Source organism: Colius striatus, chromosome 17 (genome assembly GCF_028858725.1).
Source record: "Colius striatus isolate bColStr4 chromosome 17, bColStr4.1.hap1, whole genome shotgun sequence".
Classification (NCBI taxonomy): domain Eukaryota; kingdom Metazoa; phylum Chordata; class Aves; order Coliiformes; family Coliidae; genus Colius; species Colius striatus.
In genome coordinates, this window is record NC_084775.1 from 13,503,317 (window position 1) to 13,525,241 (window position 21,925).

The 21,925-nt window shown below is 46.3% G+C and overlaps 2 protein-coding genes across 8 annotated transcripts; one reads left to right on the plus strand and one right to left on the minus strand.

Annotated features, from left to right (window-relative positions):
* Positions 1–2,712: 2,712 nt before the first annotated feature.
* CDK2AP1 (cyclin dependent kinase 2 associated protein 1) lies at positions 2,713–17,632 on the plus strand. Of its 2 annotated transcripts, none has more exons than XM_062010114.1 (4): positions 2,713–3,070; positions 12,952–13,058; positions 13,888–14,014; positions 16,805–17,632. In XM_062010114.1, exons 1-4 carry the CDS (start codon positions 2,863–2,865, stop codon positions 16,870–16,872), a joined length of 510 nt encoding a protein of 169 aa, XP_061866098.1. In that variant the 5' UTR covers positions 2,713–2,862; the 3' UTR covers positions 16,873–17,632. The 2 variants fall into 2 exon arrangements, with proteins under 2 accessions (XP_061866098.1, XP_061866099.1); XM_062010115.1 differs by lacking the exon at positions 2,713–3,070 and adding an exon at positions 3,508–3,725.
* Positions 17,633–17,635: 3 nt separating this feature from the next.
* MTRFR (mitochondrial translation release factor in rescue) lies at positions 17,636–21,721 on the minus strand. 6 transcript variants are annotated; one of them, XR_009819923.1, is made up of 4 exons: positions 20,218–20,452; positions 19,765–20,073; positions 18,550–19,123; positions 17,636–17,911 (listed from the first exon to the last, which is right to left on the minus strand). XR_009819923.1 is itself a non-coding variant. In XM_010195964.2 (4 exons), the coding sequence occupies exons 1-3, from the start codon at positions 20,242–20,244 to the stop codon at positions 18,911–18,913; spliced, it is 549 nt and encodes a 182-aa protein (XP_010194266.2). In that variant the 5' UTR covers positions 20,245–20,453; the 3' UTR covers positions 17,636–17,911; positions 18,886–18,910. The 6 variants fall into 6 exon arrangements, 5 of the variants coding, with proteins under 5 accessions (XP_010194266.2, XP_061866097.1, XP_061866096.1 ...); XM_010195964.2 differs by having other exon boundaries at positions 18,886–19,123; positions 20,218–20,453; XM_062010113.1 differs by lacking the exon at positions 20,218–20,452 and adding an exon at positions 21,665–21,721 and having other exon boundaries at positions 17,636–19,123.
* Positions 21,722–21,925: the final 204 nt, after the last annotated feature.

Genomic DNA, 21,925 nt, shown 5'->3' on the forward strand with positions numbered 1-21,925 from the left:
AGGTGAGAAAGCCAAAGCCAGGAGAGGGAACAGAGAACACAGAAAGAAAAGGAGGACAGGGTGAGTGTTGCAGATCTTACACAACTGGGAAGAGGTTCCTGGAAAATACATCATCTGTGCTTGCAGATGACTGAAGAGACAGGCACCTCCTGTCCATCCTCCCTTGCTGAAAACCGTAAGCACAGACGTTTATTTTCAAGTCACCTCTTGGTGTGGAGAAGGCTTTTAAATGTCACAGGTGTGGTAAAATGGCTCTGCTGCATTTCCTGCTGGATCACTTGGCCACTTGGTGATTAAGAGCTGCTTTCACTCTCAGTAAACAAGGTTGTGGCACCAGTCTGCAGAGCAGGGACCTGGGCTCACTGCGAACTGCGTGGGGCGTGCACACTGCTGGAATGGTGGCTGTTCCCCCTGTGTGGGGTTTGCAGAAGACAGCTCTCAGCAGTGTGAGCCACACTTGTGACATAAACTGAGTTTTGACTGTGGGCAGCTCCTTCAAGGGAGCCCAAATCTGTAATCACTCCGCTGAACAGTCAGCCCAGGGCTCAAGCACGATGGTGGGTTTATTCCTGAGGTCACACCTGGTTCAAAACAAGTGAAGTGACTTCACATAGCACGTGGCAGATAGGAAGAACTTGCAGGAACTTCCTACCCAAGCCTACTGCAAAAAGCCCCCCCACCAAGAGGCAGCCAGTGCAGTCAGCTGGAGCTTACACAGCATTTGAGGCTGGGCAGCAAGGTTGTCATTTGCCAGGGTGTCGTGTCCTGTGCCAGCACAGCTTACCTGTGCCCAGAGGGCTGCAGAGCTATCGTGAAACACTGAGCTGTGGTACTGCTGGGTTCCTGTGTACAGCACAAATACTCTGGCCCTACCACTTCATCAAGCCTGACCCTCAGCATCTTGCGCTGAAGAAAGGATCATCGGTACAGGATCATTCCTTACCACCGCCCCCCCTTCTGGAATAGTGTGTGTTTTGAAGCCATCGTTATAGAAAACCCACACAAAACACAGAGGATCTTGTTCTTCACAGCGTTGCTCTGAGCAGAGTTTGTGTAGGGTTGGTGTAAAGCTGTGAAACACACAGTGAGCGGGGAACACTCCCCTTTCGCACTCACTTGGTGTGACTGTAAACAGCCGCACCGCAGTGGAAAATCCCAGTGCGGCATGGCCCTGGCCTGCAGGACTGCTCTGCCCTTCCAGGAACACACAGAAAGGCAGGCACTTAACATCTGGGAGAGGAGCTTCAGGGATGCAAAGTTCTCCCTCAGACAGTGCTGGATGCGAGGGTTTACCAGTGCAATTCTTGCAGGACTCTGATAGGAGTTACACAGTGGAAGCCCCAAGCACCAGTGTGAAAATATCATCACTGAGCATGTAATTCTGTGCCTGGGGCTCACGGGTCAAACAGAGCAGGGAGGGTCAGTGGTGTGAGGACAGTCTGTGCCACCATGAGCTTTGCCACCACAGCTGGAGTCATGCAGTTGGACTGGAGATAAAACACCAACCCATATCAAGTTCATATAGTTCATCTGGTACCAGTCGTAACTTTTAGATGGTGTTTTTTCACGCAGTGTGTACAGGCACAAGCTCAGGGAGCTTCAAAGGCTCGATGGCTTTTCCCACTCTGCCTCGATTCTCCTTGATACAGAGGAAAACATCTAATTGCTCCATGTCTACTCGCGTGTCTCTGCCATGGAAATGCCACCCGCCTCCCTCTGCAGAGCCCAGAGACACTCTGGCCCTAAATCAGTGGCGCTTCAAATTAATATGCTCCTGACTGCCAAGGAGCAGGAGCAGGCTCCCTGTGTTTGCTGCCACCAGCATTATGAGCAGTATATGGGCATTAAAAGCAGGATACAGCCTTGGATGGATATTTACATTGTGCAATAAAACTATCAGCTACCTCTCCCACTCCAGAGGGGCTTCTGGTAATGACACGTGGGTCTTCTCTTGTGGGTCTCAGGCTGAGCTGTGGACTCAAGGAGAGATTGTCCAGGTCCCGAGCAGTTACCTCGGTACAAATCTGGAGTAATTTAACCATTATAGAGGTTTATTTCAGATTAATTGACAAAAGGAGCGACCCTGAGTATGGGTGGGAAGGATGAGTTCTGAAGTGGCAGATGGAGGCTTGAAAGCTTTTGTAATTTAACCTGCAAATTTAGATTTATTTTGTTTCACGGGGAAGCTTTACAGCGGCTGGCAAGGAGGAAACGAGCCCGTTATCCATGAGGCTCCTGTTTATTTTTTAATCCCCCAGAAGCTGCCATCTACGTTATCCTTCACCCTGCAGACGGTGGTTTGAAAGAAAAGGGGAGAAAAAGAAGAAAATGCTCCTTGGCGGCGTCTAAGGGGAAAAAAATAAAGAACATCTAAAATTATCAACAGGTATTTTCCATCGAAATTAACGGGGGGAGACGGGGGATACACGAGGCGAGCGCCTGGCCTGAGGTGCAGGGAGCGAGGCGGGAAGGCAGCGCTGCCCGGGCCACCCGCAGGGACGCGTCAGCTTTTCTCCTCTGACAGGGGCCGCGTTTCCCCCCCGCCCGGCGCGGGCAGAGCCGATTTAAACGAGAAGTTGTGCCAAAACTTTCCGAAGTTAATTAAAACAGCCCCCCCTCGCCTCCTCTCGCCGTCGCCGGGCTGCCCGCCCTCCCCTCCCCTCCCCGCCCGGCTCCTCTGGCGGCGGCGTCCCTGAGGGGGAGCTCCATTGTCTGTGAGGGGATGGCCGCGGCACCCCCCGCCGCCGCGCCCCCTCCGCGCCCCCTCCCGAGCCGAGGTGCGCGGGCCGCCGGGCCGCCGCGGCGGGTGCCTGCCTCGTCTCTCCCAAAGTTTTTGGATCCGCGTCTCCTCATGATGTATGGATGATATATTGCATTGTGGGTGTCAATATAACTGACGGCCATATTTGCCGGTGCTGCTACTGCTGTAAACAACCCAAAGTGTCTGGGAGACACGGAGACGCTTCACTGAATTTCAGGACGCTTCTCCTCCTCCCGCTGGCCATGTCTCTGGGAATGTCTTACAAGCCCAACTTGAACGCCCACATCCCCGGGACTCCCCTCAACCCGGGTAAGTCCGCGGCGGCAACTGGGTGGCAAGTTTGGGGGGCGTGCGGGGGGCCGCCGCGGTGCCGCACCGGCACCTGGGGGGAAAGCCGCGGACGCCAGCGGGGTGGGTTATTTGTTTTTTGGCTGCCCGGTCCGGTATGGCGGGGCAGCGGCTCCGCGCCGGCTCCGCGCCGCCATTACCAGCGCCGGCCCGCCGGCCCGTGCCGCTAGCTCGCGCCGCGCCTCCCCTCCGCGGGGCGCCGAGCCCGCCGTGCCGGCCCCGCGCCGCCCGCCGCCGCTCCGGGGCTCCGGCCGCCGGCTTTCCTCCATGCTCGGCTCCCCGGGGCGGCTGATTGATCTGGATCAGGAATATTCCGCCGGCGCCTCAGCGAGGACCGCTGCTGGCGGGACGCCGCAAGTGCCGCTCGCGCCGCGCCGCGCCTCACGCCGAGCCGCTCTCCTCAGGCGGAGGGGCCGCCCCGGGCCGCTCTCCTCAGGCGCGGGGGTCGCCCGGCACCCCGGCCCCGCGCCCTCCGCCGTCGTGGAGCGCGGGGGGAGCCGCCAGCGCCTCCGGGGGACCCTCGGTCCGTGCTCCCCCCTCGGAGGCTCCCGGCTCCGCGGAGCAGCCCGGGCGGACGAGCCCTCTCTGCTCGCTGGAGAGATTTTGGAAGTAGGGGGTACGGTTGCTCTTTATTTCTTACAGAACCCCTTCTAAAACACTATTCCTCTACTTTAAATCTATACACGAGTCTTTCCAACTTTCCTCCCTAAAAGTTTCCTTCATGGCATTAACTTTTTTTTTTTTTAACCTACATTTTCCCTCCCCCTTTTTTTTTTTCTTTAATCTCCCAAATTTCCGAAGGTAACAGCCGGCGAAGGTTTTATCTGGTGCTGAGGTGATTGCTGTACAAGCGGGTCTCTGTCGTGGGGAGTACGTGTAAATCGGTGCAGCCTGAACAAAGCCGCAGCAGCAGTCGCTTCGCGGTGGGATATTTGGAGGGGATCTCGCTGATCTCCACGCGTCGGCTGGTATTAAACAGAACCAAAATGGAGAAATTGGGTCTGGCTTAAAAATAATATGCCCGTCTCCCTTCCCCGCAGCCCCAGCCTGCAGGGTTGGCGTCAGACCATCTTCATCCAGAAATCAGGGTTTTTTTTGGTGGGGTAAGGTGTTTTTTGGGTTTTTTTTATTTGAGAAGGGAAAGTTTTGCAGTTGGGTTTTAGGAGGGAGGGAAATCTGCCTGGGTGGGTTTTTTTTACAGCGCCGTTTGTGGTTGTAATCCTGGGAGATCGATGAAGGAAAGGGATCAACAAGATGCACCTCTCTCCTGGATACCAGGAGAGCGGCAATCTTATTTTACTGCATGGAATCGTAAGCAGCTGGTGGATGAACCGAGGTCCCTGTGCTTCAGACACTCTGATCCTGCGTGGAGCTGAGCTCAGTGGGGCTGTGAGCCTGGAAAGGCTCGGTGTGCGCGGGCTGCGTGTGGGGAGCAGCGTGGGCCTGAGCACTGCTCTGACAAGGGGTCAGGAGGCAGGGGATGTGCGAAGGATTTTTTGACAAAAAGCAGAAGTGTCACTGGAGGAAAAAAAAAAGAGAAAACAAAGCCCAGCAAGGGAAACGGTTGGGTTGTCGGCTCCCATGAGAACCTGTGCCTTGCTCTCCGGAACAGCCGTAAAATCGCAGGGAAAACAAAGGTGGTATTTTGCGATGGTGGGTGAGGGGTGGGGATTAGGTCATGCTGGAGTGGGGGGGGATCCGAGCCTGGCTGCTCTGCGAGCGAGGACTGCAATATCCCGGCTCTGACACGCTGCTCACAATGTGAGCTGAGCGGTGAAGTTTCAGCCTCCGGTGCTCTCGCTGTCTGTGTGCTTTCTAACGCTCCGGCTGCGATCAGGCTTTTGGGTTATTTCACACAGTTTTATCCTCCCCCCCCCCCCCACCCCAACCTCCCTTTTAAATTTTTAATTTCTTTCCTCGTAATGGCAAGTTAGCAGCAGTTTGCTGTCATGCTGCAACTATTCCTGTCTAAGTTGTCCTCTCTTCTGAGTTCGGATCATCCTCAACACCCCCAGAATCTTTTCAATGAAAGAACGTCCTCCTCTGAATCCAAAATGGGCTCTCTCTTCCCTCTCTGTCTTCTGCCATTATCCTCACGCACCAGCTCTTCCTCTAGCTAGTGGTATTGCCAGCACCGTGGCCTAAGGCCAAGGGAGTTAGACAAAGCAGTCCTTGCAGTTGCACATATCGCATTCAGAGTGATATGACTGCAAATGGCCCCCTCCTTTCTGGAGCTTCATTCTGACTTGAAGGAGATTGTTTCTCTATTGTGCTTAAATTAAATGCCCTCCCAGCCAGGAGGCTAAATCCTAGGTTTGCTTCCAAACCTGGGGTGAAGGACCCCCACCCAGCCCTGTCCTGCAGAGGAGAGGAAAACAGGAAATCTGTCCCTTTTGGCTTGAAATCAGCCCTGCAGAAGCTTCTCTGTATGAATGCTGAATATTTTGGTCTCGGCCGACGGAGGGCTCTGGGCAGCTGTGGATCTCACAGGGATTTTCCTCTGGGAGGTAATGCTGCTTCCCTGCACTGCAGGGCTTCTGGTGCAGGAATATTTGGAAAGGCAGCATCGACTCGGCTCCTGGAGCTGAGTCCTTGCTGCAGAGCTAACTCCTTTCAAGTTTAGGCTGAGAGTGTCCGCTCTGCAAAATCGTGTTTAAACGGCAGTAGGTGGATCAGTGACATGAAGCAGTTGTGGTTGGTGGGTGAGTGTGCTCTGTTCTTGCACGGGAGTGTGTTGGGAACTCAAAACCCGAGTTGAAGTCCTGAGGGAGAGGAGCTGTCTTGGGGGGGGAGGAAGGATGCAGAGGAAGCTTTGTGGGTTGTCAGCAGGTCTGGGGATGGGATGGCTGCGGATGGGGAATATTACAGTTACTCCACAAGTGACTCAGGGTACTGGAAGCATCTGGATGGTGACTCCTCTGCCTTACACCCGACTGAGAGAAGGAAAGTGTGTAGTTACAGCAGAATTTGGTGCTTAATCCTCTTTGGTGTTGCCTAGGTCGGTGGGCACACTTGGGCCAGGGTGTCTGCAACCAGGCTTGCAGTGTTTGGCCCAAATTGTCAGTCACTTTACTTAGGGAATGGGACCCCTGCATGTAACACCCCAGGCTATCAGTTCAAAACTGTCTGTGCTTGGGGAGCCAGATTTAATCTCTTGCACAAGCACCTTCTCTGCCTGGCTGGTAAAAAGGTGCTCTGTTTGGGGCCCATGATGCTGTGGCACCTTCCCAGCCTCACCTGACACTGCAGTGTCCCACAGGAACCTTTGCTGCCCTTCTTAGCAACGCTGTTTTGATTTGTTTGTGTTCTTGTGCATATCATACTGGATCCTGCAAAGTACAGTACCGTTTCCTCTGCATCTGTCTTGTGTTTCATATTGTTTAAGTGTTTCTCTGCAAGAGGGCCAGATGCTGAGCTGAGGTGAAGTAGAGCATCTCTACTGACTTCAGTGGAACCAGAAGGATCTACGACAGCTGTGAACTGATCTGCAGTTTGTCTTTCCCCTTGTTTCCGCATGTTTTCTGGCTGTCTGGATATTCACCAAGTTCAGAGTTTACACAGGTCAGAGAAAAGTAGTTCTGAGTTACAGAAACCAGCAGGAACAGCTCAGGATTTTCCTTTGGCTTTATTCTGACATTTCTGTAAGAATTAGGTTTCAAGGCAAAACCCCGTTCCTGTAGTAAGGCTGAAAAAGTTTTGTGTGTGGGATGTGGAAAAACAAATTCCAACAGACTCTGAGAAGGGAAAGAGTTTCCTCTTGGCTCCACAGGAACAAGTGGTGACCTGTACAACAGGTAGTGCTGTAGCTGAGGACCAACAGGGCTGTCAGTGTACCTGCCACACCTCACAGCAACCAGGAGTTTCTTGGTCAGAAGTGCAGACTCTCACCCAGAGGTGAGAAATAATTTCCTGAACTGGGGCTGTCACTTGCAACTGGAGAGATTAATTTCATTCAGTCCTGAGAAACGATACCAAGCACACTAGGTCATTCCTTATATTGTTAAGACTGCAGTGCAGACCTGTGCAAGTGAATGGCTCGTCACCCTTTACGGAGACAGCTCGTGTTGGATGTCGTTGTCCATACTGAGAGGTTGTTTTTGGAGTGGGAATGCTGGAAGTAATACTGTTTGTAGGCAGAGCGGAGCACAAAGTGTTCATGCCTTAGCACAGGGAGTGATTTCTAGGAAATACACTCCTTGAGTGGTTCCCTGATCTCTTGAAGTCCATGTGAAGTCAGAAACGACCTGAAAAGAAGCATGCTAAACGTGTCTCAGAATTAGCAATTCTCAAGTGGATTTCTTTGGACATTTATTTGGCTTTGTCTGCCTGGATATCTGGCTTCAGAGCAATGGTGTGGTTTTCGCCATCAGCAAATCTCATCCCCACCTCTCACATGTCAGTTGAGCTCTGCAAAGTCGTTTTGGTTCATGTTAACGTGATTCCTTTCGGATAAAAGCAAACCAGTAGCCCTGCTCCAGTTGTGTGCTGCAAATGCTCCTTCCCTTAATGGGAACACAAGCATCCAAATCAAAGACTGGACAGCTTGGAACCAGACTCATGATGCAGACACTCAGTCTAAGGGACCAGACTCTAATCTAGTCTGAAGTTATACCCCTTCACCCCAGCTACATGTGGTGTATGTGTACCAAATGCTTTCATCTTCTGATCCTTTCCTGTCGTGCCAAAAAACTTGCTAGTGTAGAAATAGCTCATGTCTTAAGCTAGAAAAGAAGAATGGTGGGGAGTTGTTTTTCTGATTTAAAAAAAAAAGGGGGAGTAGGAAGAAGAGAAGTAAGAGGAGACCTAAAACATGACCGTTATCCACATGGAAGGATTAAGTAGAACGAGGGTACTAGAGGAAAGGCCCAGAGTGTGACAGATCAAAAGAGCAAGGCCTCTGGCTGTTACGATAAAGAATGTCCTAGTTCTTGAGAACATATTTATGTGTGTGCACGCTGGATTTTTTTTGAAAGGAAATAGTTTTATTCAAAGAAAGGTCTGTTTCTACCACAAGGGCTGTTTAAGGGGGAAGCAGTGGGTGAAAATACAACTTTCACAGGCAGTGCTATAAGGAATGTTTTGTGCAAATGAGAACAGGGTCCATTACTTTAAATTAAAACATTTATTAGTAGGTTGGGGGAATGGGGGCTGTCTGGTTTTGCTCTGGGTTGGCAGCTCCCGTAGAGTTCAGTGTGTGGCTTGGCTGTGCAGTAGATCTGCTTGTGTAGACATGCATGTGGTGTCCCATGGATGGCAAAGAGTTCTTGTTGCACTTAAACCAAAGTGCGTGGAGGGCTAAGGAATCAAATATTCTTGTAGTCAGCCAAAATGCTGCAACTGTGGCTGAGGTACTCACTGAAGAAGTTGCTGTGCTAGTTGAAAACGTTACCTCTCCTCTGTGCTGGAAGATACTTACCTCACAGTGTACCTTGGCAAAGCAGCTTACTGAATATTTCTCGTGTGTTTTGTTGCAAAGTTGTCTGCTTTAGGACAGAAGAAGTTACGTCCTCTCAGGTAAAATATTCCAGACAGGTTGTCTTGTATTCCATACTGTCAGGAATCAAACTGACATATTTGAACTAGATGAGAAATGACCTCCGGTTGTGTGGCAGAGGCAATAATCTCCAGCAATGGACTCTAAAGAAAGACGTGATGACCAGTAGCCATCTAAAGCAATGATCTTTATGTTGCAAGCAACCTCAGCTTGAAGAGACCGTGAAACAGAAGTAGGAGCTATGAGATTCCATAGACTCTACCACACACCTTGAATAAACTGCAGAGTACAGGTGTCTTCTCTTAGATGCTGTCGTGTTCCCGTGTACAAAGAATTTGTAAAATAGCAGGAATTATTGCAGTTTCGTAGGACCTTATGAAGTACCGGGTAGGAGAGAAACACATATCCAATGGGGTTTGGTCTTGTCAAGTCTGTTCTACATTAGTAACTTGGTGAGTTGAGTAAACTCTTTGTGATTTTGCTTTGCTATGTGTGAGTGTGGTGGCAGTTGAGAAGTGTTGATGCCCTGGCATCTGCTGGGAGTGCATCAGGTGAGAGTACCCCAGCATTCCTGCTCCCACTGTTTCTTTGCAGAGTGCTCAGTAAGATGCCTCTCCAGTTATTTCCTCCAACAAGCAGCAGAAGCAGTAGAATTAAGAATTAAAACTTAGATCAACAGAGTGGTATCACTGCTTGGGCTGGGAGACAGTGGCAAAGGAGCTGAAGGGATCCCTACAAGCCTATCAGAAATTAATGGGATGATTGCTGGTCAGTGGGAGTTTAGGCAAACAAAGATTGATTCAACATCCTTTGTCTTCCAGGGTGTTAATTTGAGCTCAGAGAGACTGCTGGAAGGAAGAGTTTGACACAAAATTCTCATTCAGTTTGCAGTATTGTTAGACCCCCTCTCCCCAATTAATACAGATTAATATTGATTAACAAGAAAATCACTATATTTTTTCTGGGGAAAACCGCCTCTGGCAGTCTTCTGTTCAAATACAGAAATAAAATACATTGTTGGCATGAGAATAAATGGGTATATAAAAGGCTTTGTGTCAATTTAATTAGGAAAGTGGAGGGAGGAGGATTGTATATGTTCATTTAGGTTTCAAACAGCAGCAAAGCACTAAGGCAATTTGAGATGTGATACAGGGTGTCACTTAAATTCGGTACCAACCACACTGCCTTTTAGATTCTGTCAGTTTTTAACTGCCTTGTCTCCATTGTCATTTTAACATGAGTGAGCAAGCCTCAATTTAGATCCCCCCTCCTTCTTTTTTTCTCTCTAGTGAATACCTAACCATCACACTGATTTTTGACTGGGTATTGGCTGTGAGACTTCCTGGCCTAATTTTCCTTGCTAACTGTAATAGCAGTAGCTGGTGATCTCTGTTTTTTTCCTTCCATCTGAGATACACATTTGAATGTTCAGACATGCAGATGTGTTTTGGGTTAATTGAGTAACAGTCATCCAAGACCCAGAGCTTCTCCCTGAGGTTAACATACAAAGTGATAGGTCAAAAAGCTTATGGTCCATTAACCTGTGAGATACTAATACCCCCGCAATTAATTTCATTTTCACGATTGCATCATCTTAAATTGAGGAGAAATCAAAGATTGTTCATTTCCCCCCCCCTCCAGCAGAGTTTGACTGGCACAACTTCTGACATGGGTGTGTGGAAGCTGGTACCACGGCCAAGTCAAATCCTTTTCTTTGTTCTCTGGGCCTGCTGCTGCTGATAAAGTGGTCGGCGCATGGCATTATGTCTTATTACATTTTTGATGCAGACTGCAAAGAAACGGGTAAACTCACCATGGTTACCACGATCTGTCATTTGGCAGGGCATGCCGTACTCAGCAATGGCCTCTAGTGTCTGCAGCACAGCTCTGCATATGTCGTGGGTACAGTAGACAATACCAGAGCCCTTGGCTGCCGAAGCACTCTGCTGAGCTGACTGCTAATTCAGCTCCGAGCCATGCTCCAACTCCAGCCACAGGGTCTTACTCAGAGTTGCCTACTGGAAGTTCTTGTTTGATTTTGTCGTTTGGAGTTGACTGAGTCACTGCTGGATTCAGGCTTCCATGCTGAGACCAGCTACTGCCCACTGCAAGGCCGTGTGTTGCTGACTCTCACAGCTCTGAAACTTTCTTGGTCAGCTGCTGGATTCACTGCTTTGCCTTGGCACGTCGCATTTCTAGTGAGGATTCTTTCTGATCTAGACATACCCTGCTGTGTTATTTCGTACAGACTGAGCATTTACCATTGCTTAAAGCAACATCATGTGCAACAATTATCTGTATGATATTATTATTGACCAATATGGTGGTGATAAATTGTTTTGTGTTTCGTGTGGGCCGTGGCCCAGGTTTGCTCAGAGGGTAGAGCAGGATTCTTGAGCCTGGTCATCAGAGTCCTTGCCTTCATTCTGAATCACTTTGGAGCTCCCAGGTCCTGTGTGTGACTGCTTGCAGTAACAGTTCAGTAACAAGTCTTTGCAGGATGAGTCTTTTGGTTTATGGTACATGAGGAAAAATTGCTTAAATCTTTCTCAGCTTAATTGAGGTAATTAAACCTTCTTACCTTGCAGCACAAGGGCTCATTAATGTTTGTGAAGTATTTTGAAGTCTTTAGAGGAAAGATGCAGCTTGCTGTTGTGTCATGTTTGTTCACCATTGAAGTCATCAAGACTTGAAATGTTGATTGGGTTATCCTTACAGAAATCTTAAAATTGTGCCTGTGTTTTGAGCTGATAATGGTGAAAAACCGATGGAGACAGTAGCTGACAAGTGGAGTATTCCTTCCCCCTCCATGGGTGTGGTGGGTAGTGTTTTGGGCCTTGACTGTGCTTTAGCAAAATATGCCAATTAGCTCTATGTGAGACCTGAGGGACAGAAATGCAGATGGTCAATGCAGTTTAGTTAAGGAGAAACCTTGATTGTTTTCAGCTGACCTAATGACCAGCCCAATTTGACTTTTTTAGGGTTTCACATGCGGTTAGGTAGCAAACATTAGGAACAAACTCTCTTCATGTAGTGAAGACAGCACCACAGTGATACCCTGTGATCAATTCTGAAGTGAAAAGAGGACAAGGGTCTGTTGCACTTTGTTCAACAGTGCGTTATATGGTGTAACTTCTGTCTCTTTTTTTTTAGTGAGAGGAAAATATGAATGAAATTACTTGCAACTTTGTAACAAAGCTGGAGATTTACATACTTCTGAGCCCCAGTGACTTTTAGCATCAGTTTAATTTAGATTCAAATGAAGGCTGGTAAATGAGATCTGTTCCTCATAGAAAAGACAGTTGGGAATTTTCAGCAAAGGAATTGGTAAGGAGGAAGATTTTTGCAGACAGCAGGCAGTCTGTGTCTGTGCCCACAGGCAAAGGCAGCAGCAGCAGTGGATGCAGGGGCACTTCAGCTGCAAGAGTGAGCAAGCTGAATGGTGTCATGCTCCTTAGTCCTGAGTGTACAGTCCATAACCAGCAGCTCCTCTAGCACTGTTGTGAACTGGGCAGCATAATTTAGCCCCCTAAGACAATTCTAAAACTTGTTTCTCGAGCCCAAATTGTTACTATTGTGGAGTGAGGGGGAAGAATTGTTTTGCTGGTTCATTTCTGGAGCAGTTCATCAGTGATCCCATTAGAGTCAGTTTCTGTAACTCCTAGCTGACTCAAAATCCTGTAGATCTGGTATAATCTTTTATAACTTTAGAAAAAGCAACCACAACCCAAAGGGATGTTATTTTTCCTTTAGTTTACTTACATAGCACCATTTGACTGGCTAAAAACGTTTCGTATCACACAGAGAGGAATAATGGTAGCACTCCTCGCCTCCCATGTCATACAATGAGCAGCAGATCCAATCTACCTCAACTGTCTGTTCCCTATGAATAGTTTTGGCTGAAAATAGCACTGAGGGTAACTTGCATTGACCATGTGATGACACTTTGAGTTGCAAAATTACTTTCAGATAACTTGCACTGAAAAGCAAAAATAGCACAGTACATTAGACTCATCTATGTGGAATGTATATATGCAAAAATAGGGCTCCTTAATATTTACAGTTCATCTAGGCAGAACAACCTGTCATGCTACACTCTGTTTCACTTTTAGTCAAACAGTTTGCACTGATAATGTTGCAGGCTGTGCTATTTTCAAATGTACAGCAAACATTAGAGAAGCATTCATTTAACCATTCTCTTCCTAGCAAATAGTGTGACTTTGAAGTGTCAGTAGTGAGCTTAGACAAAGGTGAGAGGTCCCAGCTTTAGAAAAACGTGTTTAAATGTAACAGACTAATTAATCTTTAGATGATAACCATTTTTTCTCTCCCTCTTTTCTCTCTCCAGCTGGGAGTGTTCACTCTCCCTCCACAAGTATGGCAACATCTGCACAATACAGACAACTTATAAATGACTACGGACCCCCATCTCTAGGCTATACACAAGGGATGCAGGTACAGCTCTGCTTGCTTTTCTTTACTCAGATCACTGACCCTATGTTTGCATGGTAGTGTGGATTGTGGCCTGTAATCTGAGGTGTTCCTCCCTCCCACCAAGATCTGAAATCAACCCCAAATGGCAGACTGATTCATCGCACATGTCTTGGGATCAAATTAGACTAAGCGGAGTGTGGGGTGAGATTGGTTACTAATTAACTGTTAGGCCCATCCCATCTGAGACACAGTGAGACATGTCTTGAGTTCTGTTCTGATAGTAAGAGCTCTAACATATTCTGAAATTACTTGTTAAAGAATGAATACTTCTATACTGTTTTTCTTTGGCAAATTTATTCTCTAAAATGTAGTCTCACGAAGTGTGTGTCACAGACAGTCCTGTGGTTTGCTGCAGGAATTCAATGGTGAACTCTCCCTCAAATATATTTGATTTCATAGGATTTCCCTTCTGATAGTCACTTTTGTTTTATCTGCTTCCCACTCTCTCTGCCTAAATACACACCTAAACATTGATAAAGCAGAGACAGGGTTAAATAAGCAGTTCCTAGTTGGCTGTTCTTGGAGGACTGTTTTTAACTTCTGTTTCACCTAAGATCCCAGTCCTGCAGCTGCATCCTCCCAATTGATCCCATTTTTGAAGGGCATGTTGCATTGTGTTAGCAACCACAAAAAGAAAAGCATGTTTATGTAATAAACTTGAAACTTTACTCTTTCAAAAAGTGGCTTCCAGGGCTATTTTTGGTCCTCCATCAATTTCTAAGTTCCTATTTGCCGTAATGGTTTTGTTTTTAGCAGTATTTGACTGAGATCAATCTACTTTCAACTACAGGGCACCAGCAGCAGTCAAGTACCACAAAGCAAATATGCAGAGCTTCTAGCCATCATAGAAGAATTAGGAAAAGAGATTAGACCCACATACGCTGGGAGTAAAAGTGCGATGGAGAGGCTAAAAAGAGGTAACGTTGAAATTTATTAAACATCCTCCCCCCAGTTGTGTCCCATACACTTTGTGCACTGACTGCTTGTGTACGGCTTGTGACAACTGTTTCCTTTGAAAGGAGACAGCTGTCTCGAGCTCATCATTGAACTTGGTGGATGAACAAGTAATTGAAACCTTGGGATACTCTATTTGTGTTGCGTTTTGATAGATGAACCAGTGACAAAATGTGTTTCCTGTGTGCAAGGGGAGGTTCAGTTCATAACTGAAAACCTACAGTGTCTAATGGATAAGTTCTTTCAGGTTCTTGGTGACTTACTTGCCTCTTCAGTTCCCTTTTCTCCCCAGTCTCCAAAATCTACAGCCAAGCATTGTTTGCTACTTCTCATATACATCACTCATCTACTTGACCCAAGAGTCTTTGTAGTACAAAGTGCGTTTTTGCCTAAAGAAATACTAGAATATGTTAATTCACACTGAGGCTGGAGGAGAGCAGAGCTAAAAAAGCCCTAAAAAAGGTTGTCAAGTTGTTGCAGTTCAGATTGAGATGTCAAACATGTGCATTCCCCCCGTCTGTGGAGCACTGAGCTGCTTGGGCTCCCTTTGCCTGTTGTCAAATGGATATCATTAAAAGTCCACCAGTAAGAGACCTAGAAGCTTTTAGGCCGGGCTGCTGAGGTCTCTCTACCTTTGCTTTGTCAGCTAAAAGGGGTAGTAAATGCCCTTTTCTTGCAGTGTAAAAGAAGCCCCCTGCGTGCCCCACTGCTGACATCAGCTTGACATTGTGCTCTGCAGGGGCGTGCGAGGGGTACTTCTGAAGGAGTGCTGGGACATTCCACTGCTCCAGCTCCTGAAATGACCTTGAAAGGTCATCAGCAACAATTGTGCTTGCAGTTCTGTCTTTGCCAGCATAATGTAGTTATCTTTTCCTCCCTTTCTTCAGTCCTTGTGCTGAGTTTGGCTCGTGCATTCAACCCTGAATGGGAGTGGCATTGTACCAGACTAACTTCACCACCTTGCAAATCCCCCTTACATTTACCCAAGACTACAAAGCTTTATTTAAGGCTCAACCATTATGGGAGAGCAATATATCTGCCATGACATGCAATAAAATGACTAGGAGCTGTTCTGGGAAAGGATGCAATAAAGTCTGCTGATGAGTGGTAAGTGGAATCTGGCCCAGCTAAAATCAATGTTGCTGGAGTCTCTGTTGCATTGCCCGAGTCAGTATTAATAGATCATGAATGGCAATAGGCTAATGGGGACAACCTGAGACATGCCAGGAGAGATGCAACTCTCTCTGAACTGAAGGGCTCAGTTTGGTGAAGAACAGTTGTTTTGCTGCTTCCTGCAGTGAGTCTTTTAGTTTGTTGGCTAATGTAGGTTTAAGATTCAGTGCTGCCACTCTTTGCAAGACTTGCCAGTGTTGCAGAAGTTCTCAAATAAATACTTTTTGCTGCCATCTTTTGGCCAGACAAACCTCTCTTCCCATTTTGGGAGCTTGATGGCTGAAGGAGCATGTGCAAGTGTGAGAGCAGAAGCGAGTGAGGGTAACCAAGTGACTGCAGCCTCTGTGTCCATGTCGAGGTTGTTCCTGAATAAAGTCCCTGTCTCCAGCTCTGTCTGCTCCTAAGCACAGAGGCTCCTGACCTCTAAAACTGGCCAAATTCCCAGCGTTCTACATAATTCAGGGTAGTTCTGCTGCATAAACTGGGCGTCCTGCCACCAGATCCCCATCTAATGCACTGCTTTGTGTCTGCATTTCGGCATCCCACAGCTGCAGGATGCAGCTTTACTTGTCCATGGCAATTTAACCCTCTGCAAAGCCTTGCACCCATCATATCTGAAGTCAGTGCTCTTTGGGTGTAAAGGCTGTTGCTGTGACGTGGGCTAGCAGCCTTCTAGAAACAGAATCCATTATCTGTAAGTAGAGATCAAACCTCATCTATTGCCTTATTGTCCTTTCTCCACCTTGTTAAGGAGCATGACTGAGCAAAGAATTTGCCTTCTATCTTGTCCTGTCAGTAAAATACAGCCTCATTTGTTGCAGAAATCTGTCTGTCTCATTTAAAAATCTGTCTCAAGCTCTGCTCTTTCAGCAGCTTTGTGCACATGAATCTAGATTTAGTTCCAGGATTAAGAATCAAGGTCCAGATTGCTGGAACTCAAGGCAATGGGACTCATAGTGGAAAATTCCACATTATGTCTATCAGATGAAAGTAGAGATATGGCAGCATGTAAAGTGGTGATGATTTACACTGGGAGCAGAGCCAGTGTTATGAGGTAACTTTTTGCACATACCATAACGAATTTCATCTTAGAAGAGACACAACTTGTGTTTGAGCACTATTATGAAGGCTTGGATTTTGTTGCATCCTCTCAGGAGGAGAACTGTCCCAAGGTCTTAAGACTTTTAGAGCTTGCTAAAATGAGTTCCCAGGTAACTTTGGTTGTGGGTTTTTTTCACTTCACTGTAGCAAAATAAAAGTAAGGTAGAGGTAAGATGTTTTGTGGTTTGTTTTCTTCTCCTTTCTGTAAAGTCTTTGATTTTTAAATCAGCCTGCATTGCACATGAAGATACACCTCCTACTGCACACCTACAACTCTTACCATGCTCTGATTCCTGCTTTACTCCCTTTTTAATCTGTAATGTCAGTTTGGGAAAGCAAACTTGTGTAGCAGCAGCTGATGTCTGGGAAGTGAGGAATCTCTCCTTTTTCTGACAAAAAATACAGAAACCTTTCTCTGGACTGTCATTGCAAATGTGACCTGAGTCAGGTGACCTCAAAGACATGCATTTCTTTTGCAGGCATTATTCATGCCAGAGGATTAGTTCGGGAATGCTTGGCTGAGACGGAACGAAACGCAAGATCGTAGACCATTAACTCAGATGCAAGATTTTCCATCTCTCAATGAAGAAAAAGTAACACTTTTTTTCCTTTTGACTCTTGAAACATTCAGACTCCTTTATTTTCAATGTTTTGTTTTGCCCTTACAAAAATGTATAGTTAAGAATGAGAAAACAAAGATTTTTTTCAACTTACTGAGGGTTTGCATTTTGTAAAGAAGTTAAAACTCCTTAAAAATGTTTGTAAGACATGAAAACTGAACTGCATGCAGAGGAATGCTCTTTCTCTCCCAGGCTATATTTCAGTTCCCTTCTTATCCAGCCGCAGTCTCGTTTTGTTTCTTTCCTTTGACTGTATTCACTGAACCCCAAACTGTTGATCTTTCAAAGTTTGACATAAGCTTTAAGGATTTTTTTTAAATAAATGCAGAATAGCATGTTGTACCTAGTAGCCTGCTAAGTCACAAACTGTCATACAGCATAGAGCCTGCTTAGAAATAACCTTCCCCTTATTTTTCCTTGTTTTTGTTTTGCATAAACATTTGCATGACTGTTAGTGCTTTGAAGTCCATTTAAAGTGCATGAGTTATATGGAAAATAGGGAAACCTATTCAATAATAACAAGGTCCTGGAAAGCTAATTTCTACATTAAGGCTGGAGATTTCAGTTTCAAAGTTTGCAAAAAAAAAACCCACCCCAAACCAGAAAATCCTGGATAAATTACTAAAACTGTTATTTGCATCTTTGTATGTATTTATTACTTGACGTAATAAAGCTTATTTTCATTAACAGTTTGTATTAAAACTATGTACAGTCACTTTAATTGGATTCATACTCCACGAACAACAACTCTAAACAGATTAAAATGTAACCTTTGTGCAGGAGGCTTAAGTTCAGGAACAGAAAAGGGAATGGGCTTGCAGACTGCTGGAGTTTCTTTCCCTTGATGCAGTCGGTCTCTGTAAGCAGGTGGTGTAGTTGCTAGTGGTCTCCGTGGCTTTGGACAGATCCTATGGCTTCTGTACTTGAAGCTCTCTCCTGTCATTGCTGAAGGCCAGAACTCAGCAGCTGTCCAAAAATTACAAGCTTGGGTTAAGCAATTAGAAGTTACAGCAGGGTTAAAGTGGGAAAGTAAAACTTCAGTAGTTGGCTTTGAAGTAACAGCAACAAAGGAAACGTGGCTGCAAATGTATTTGCATCAAATGGGAAACTGTCAAAATGAGTGAAGATACCAAAATGCTCAAGTGCAGCATTGTATGAACATAGTAAATGACTGTAACTCCCTGTTGTACAATCAAATCTAACTCTGAAGGAAGATGGGCTGTTTGGAGCTATGGGTACACATGGAGCTATGGACACTTGGAACACAATGCAGTATTAAGAGAGAAAGTTAATTACTTCACATCTGGGATGAGCTGTATTCTATTGCCTTGGGTCTGTAGTGACCTGATTTTACCTTTGAGGTGGAAAAACAAGATGGACACCCCTTTCTTGAAAGAGTTGTAAAGCTTGTGTTTAAACCTTATTCAGAATCAAGTAGGACAGAGGGTTTGTTTGGCCAAGGGATGTAAAGGAGGGAAGCAGTGACTGGTGTCTCTTCTATCAGCAAGTCTCTTTATACCACCAGAACCAGCATCTAAACCTTGTTAGTTTTTAGAAAGGATTTAAATCAGTAGAGGCATTGAGTAAGGACAGGAAGTTGTGACCTTTTAGGGCTCCTCTCCTTATGTACTGCAACTCCTCCTATGAAACATTGTAAGTTTTCACCCTGGCAGAAGAGACCCATCGAAATGTTTCTTGTCTTCATTAACAATGGTGGAAAGTTTAGAGTTCCTTATGAACAAGGATTGATTTATCATCTTCTAAACTTGGCAGAAGAAATGCTTGCTAAATGTGATCAATGAGATGATGGCTTTTATCATTTGAGTTTTACAGCAATAGCAGGTCATTGCTCAGTATTTCAGCTGTGCCTATGAAGCCCTACATCACCTCAGTTTTGAAACTGTGTTTGGGTATAATGACAAACATTTCCTTTACCCTACCAGGGCAAGTCAGTGTTTCACATTTTTATTTCTTTTCCAGTTGTTGCATCTCTTTAAAAAGTTTTTTCCTTTCTAGGTTTTCCTTTGCTCTTCTTTTTTTCTCCTGCTTCTTCTTCTCTGATGCTTTCTTCTCTTTAAAGACATCACTGTCTTCACCTTTGTAGAGGAGGTCAACTTTTTCCTGCAAGATTTGTCTTGCTATCTTTCGGTTCTTCTCCACTGATCTTGTTTGATGACACTGCAGAAACACAATAGGACATTTTTACTAGAACTTTAACATGTTTATTCTTCTGCTGTTCCTTTCAGTCTACATATCCCTGCCATTACAATACAGAAACTCCCATCCAAGCCAAGAGCATCCTCTTACCAAGAACTGCCGCAACTCTTATACCCAGGTGATACATTTTGGAGAGGCTGCCTAATAATATTTGCTAATGTAATGTGTCACCCTGGCTTTTGCATTAATCTCTGATGTTTCCATATTACCTTGGAAAGCTTCTTATAACTTAACTCTGTCTTCCCTTTGTGGTAAGGAAGCAAAGATTAATTTCCAGGTATTAATCCTGATGCTTAAGAATCTGCAAAGTGAGTATGACCAAGACATTCTAACTGACAAGAGAGACAGGAATATGAGAGCAGCCACCTACAATGAAGATATATTTTGCTGGAAAATACAACATAGTAGTGTATGTCAAAGCCAGGAAGAAAGCTGTGACCCCAAGTTTATCTGCTTATAGCAAAAACTGCTTCTTGCTGGGATTCTTTAAAAATCCTATAAACTTTTCTCTGTGATAGCTGCACTCTGATCATGCTTTACTATGAAAGGAGACTTGGAAGACACAATGCAATTTGTGAGTTAATGAAATGAAACATAATTACCTTCACTACAATCCCAGATGGAATATGCTTCAAGACAACACAGTTGTTTGTCTTGTTTGTGGCTTGCCCTCCTGGGCCATCACCTCTTACAAACTGTTCTTTTAAGTCTGCCTCAGTTAGTTCAAGGAGATTCAAAGAGTTCTTCTTTCCTGCTGCCTGAAGTATGGGCACTCTGTGCAGAGAAAACGGATGCTTTCTCAAAATCCACAGTCTCCATGCTGGTGCTCGTACTTCTCTCAGTAAGAATGTAAAAGGAAATAAACTTGGAACATTCATATAGAAAGGAGGATAATGTCTCTGGAATGAAAGCTGAAACAGAAGTGGGGAAAGAAGTTTATCATGAGACTCCTTGATTTAAAGTGATCTAGTTTAACTGTGGCTTATTTTGATGCTCAGATTAATTTTCAAGGCTATTTTAACTGGTTTCATAGGCATGTGCCTTAAAATATTTACCATTCCAAATGGAATTTCAGTTCTCATTGCAATTAGGATTCTTAAAATAGTCAATAATATTATGTTGTTATTGCAAGGGATCTGGAAAACAGTAAATGAATTAGCACTCCTAGAAAATACTAATCAGTTACAGACTGATACAGCAGTTGGAGTTCTGAGACTCTTTTTAACACTAGGTTATTATGGGAAACAGAGTAATAATCATCTGAACACATTATCTGGTCTTGTCTTTTGACTTTACTCCTTTACCACGGTTTCCAAATTGTGAGGTCAGGCTGAAGCACAGATTTGGTGAGTTGTCTAACACAGAAAATGTAGTAACCTGTGATACAAATGGGTTCTTTGATGTTGGTCCTTTTAACAAGCTTGCCCATCCCACTCTACTCACACAACTTTCTATACATTCCCTCAGATGGAGGAAGAAGATTTGAGTAAGCAGACCATTAGGCTTTCAGCTACAACTTCACAGGCTGATTTCTCCCAGGTCAAGTTATTAACAAAGGCAGAAAAGTGCACATAGATGCATTATCCTCATGGGTAACTGGGAGTGTCAGGTTCTGCTGCTGTCAAATGGCTCTCTTCAGCATGGCACGAGGTAAGCAATTAAAACATGCTGTTCTGTTTGAGGTGTTTAATTTGGTTCAGAACACCTCAGCGTGTGAGGAAGCGTCACTTAGCAATAAACGTCCCTGAAAGTTGAGCAGAAGTTGAAATAATGGTAAGAAAGTTTTACTGTCAGGGAAAGGTGTCCACTTGGTGGCACTACAAGGCAGTGAGATGTTTTATTTGCTGAAAAACGCAGAAAAAAATAGCAGAATTACTCTCTAGTTGTGCGGTGAGCAGTTTAAACTCCACAGCAAGTTTAGTACAGGCACTGCCTGTTTAAAGTAACCTGTTCTGAAACCAGGGCTGACAACACTCCGAGCTGCCTGCTCTTCGTAGAAAAGTCAAGGTAAAAATCTGTGTTCCCACTATTTCTACTACTTGACATTACAGCAATAAACCAAGACTAAACTTAGAAGAGAATAGTGAGCTTTCTGGGGAGGGTGTGGAGGCTCCTTCATGGGAGGTTTCCAAACCCACCTGGACACGCTCCTGTGCCCGCTGCTCGAGGGGAACCTGCTTCAGCAGGGGGTTGGGCTAGAGCAGCGCCGCAGGGCCCTTCCCACCCCACCATGCTGGGATTTGGTGACTCAAGGCAGTACCAGCCGCAGACCCGCAGCTTCGCGGTCACTGCGTCACGACCGCGGCCCTCCCAGGCTGCCGCCTCCCTTCCGGCCTGCAGTCCCCAGCGCGCCCGGCCGCAGCCCGGCTGCCTCGGGAGGAGCCGAGGCCGTGTCCCCGCCGCCTCCCGGCCGCCTCGGGAGGAGCCGAGGCCGTGTCCCCGCCACAGCCCGGCCGCCTCGGGAGGAGCCGAGGCCGTGTCCCCACCGCCGCCGCCTCTTACCTGCGGCCGCTCGGGGTGCGCATGCGGGCCTCGCAGAGGCACGTGCTGCCGCCTGGATGATTGACACCTGGGAAGCCAATCGCCGCGCGAGGGGCGGGCTTACGCACCGGCCAGCCACTACCAATCGCGATCCGGGAAACAGCGCGGCGCGTAGCCGCATTAGCCAATCCCCTCGCGGCGCTGCGCGTACTTCTCCACGTAGCGAATCAGAGCGGAAGGCGCGGGCTGGCGCGCGGTCAAGGCGGCCAATCAGCGAGCGGG

Bases quoted from the DNA above. Each gene is read 5' to 3' on its own strand.
- CDK2AP1 (XM_062010114.1), top strand. From the start codon at position 2,863: ATGATATATTGCATTGTGGGTGTCAATATAACTGACGGCCATATTTGC. The intron at 3,071-12,951 runs GTAAGTCCGCGG...TTCTCTCTCCAG, and splicing joins CGGGACTCCCCTCAACCCGG to CTGGGAGTGTTCACTCTCCC. The intron at 13,059-13,887 runs GTACAGCTCTGC...TTTCAACTACAG, and splicing joins GCTATACACAAGGGATGCAG to GGCACCAGCAGCAGTCAAGT.
- MTRFR (XM_010195964.2), bottom strand. From the start codon at position 20,244: ATGAGAACTGAAATTCCATTTGGAATG. The intron at 20,074-20,217 runs GTAAATATTTTA...CTTCTGTTTCAG, and splicing joins CTGAAATTCCATTTGGAATG to CTTTCATTCCAGAGACATTA. The intron at 19,124-19,764 runs GTAATTATGTTT...GTGTTTCTGCAG, and splicing joins CATCTGGGATTGTAGTGAAG to TGTCATCAAACAAGATCAGT.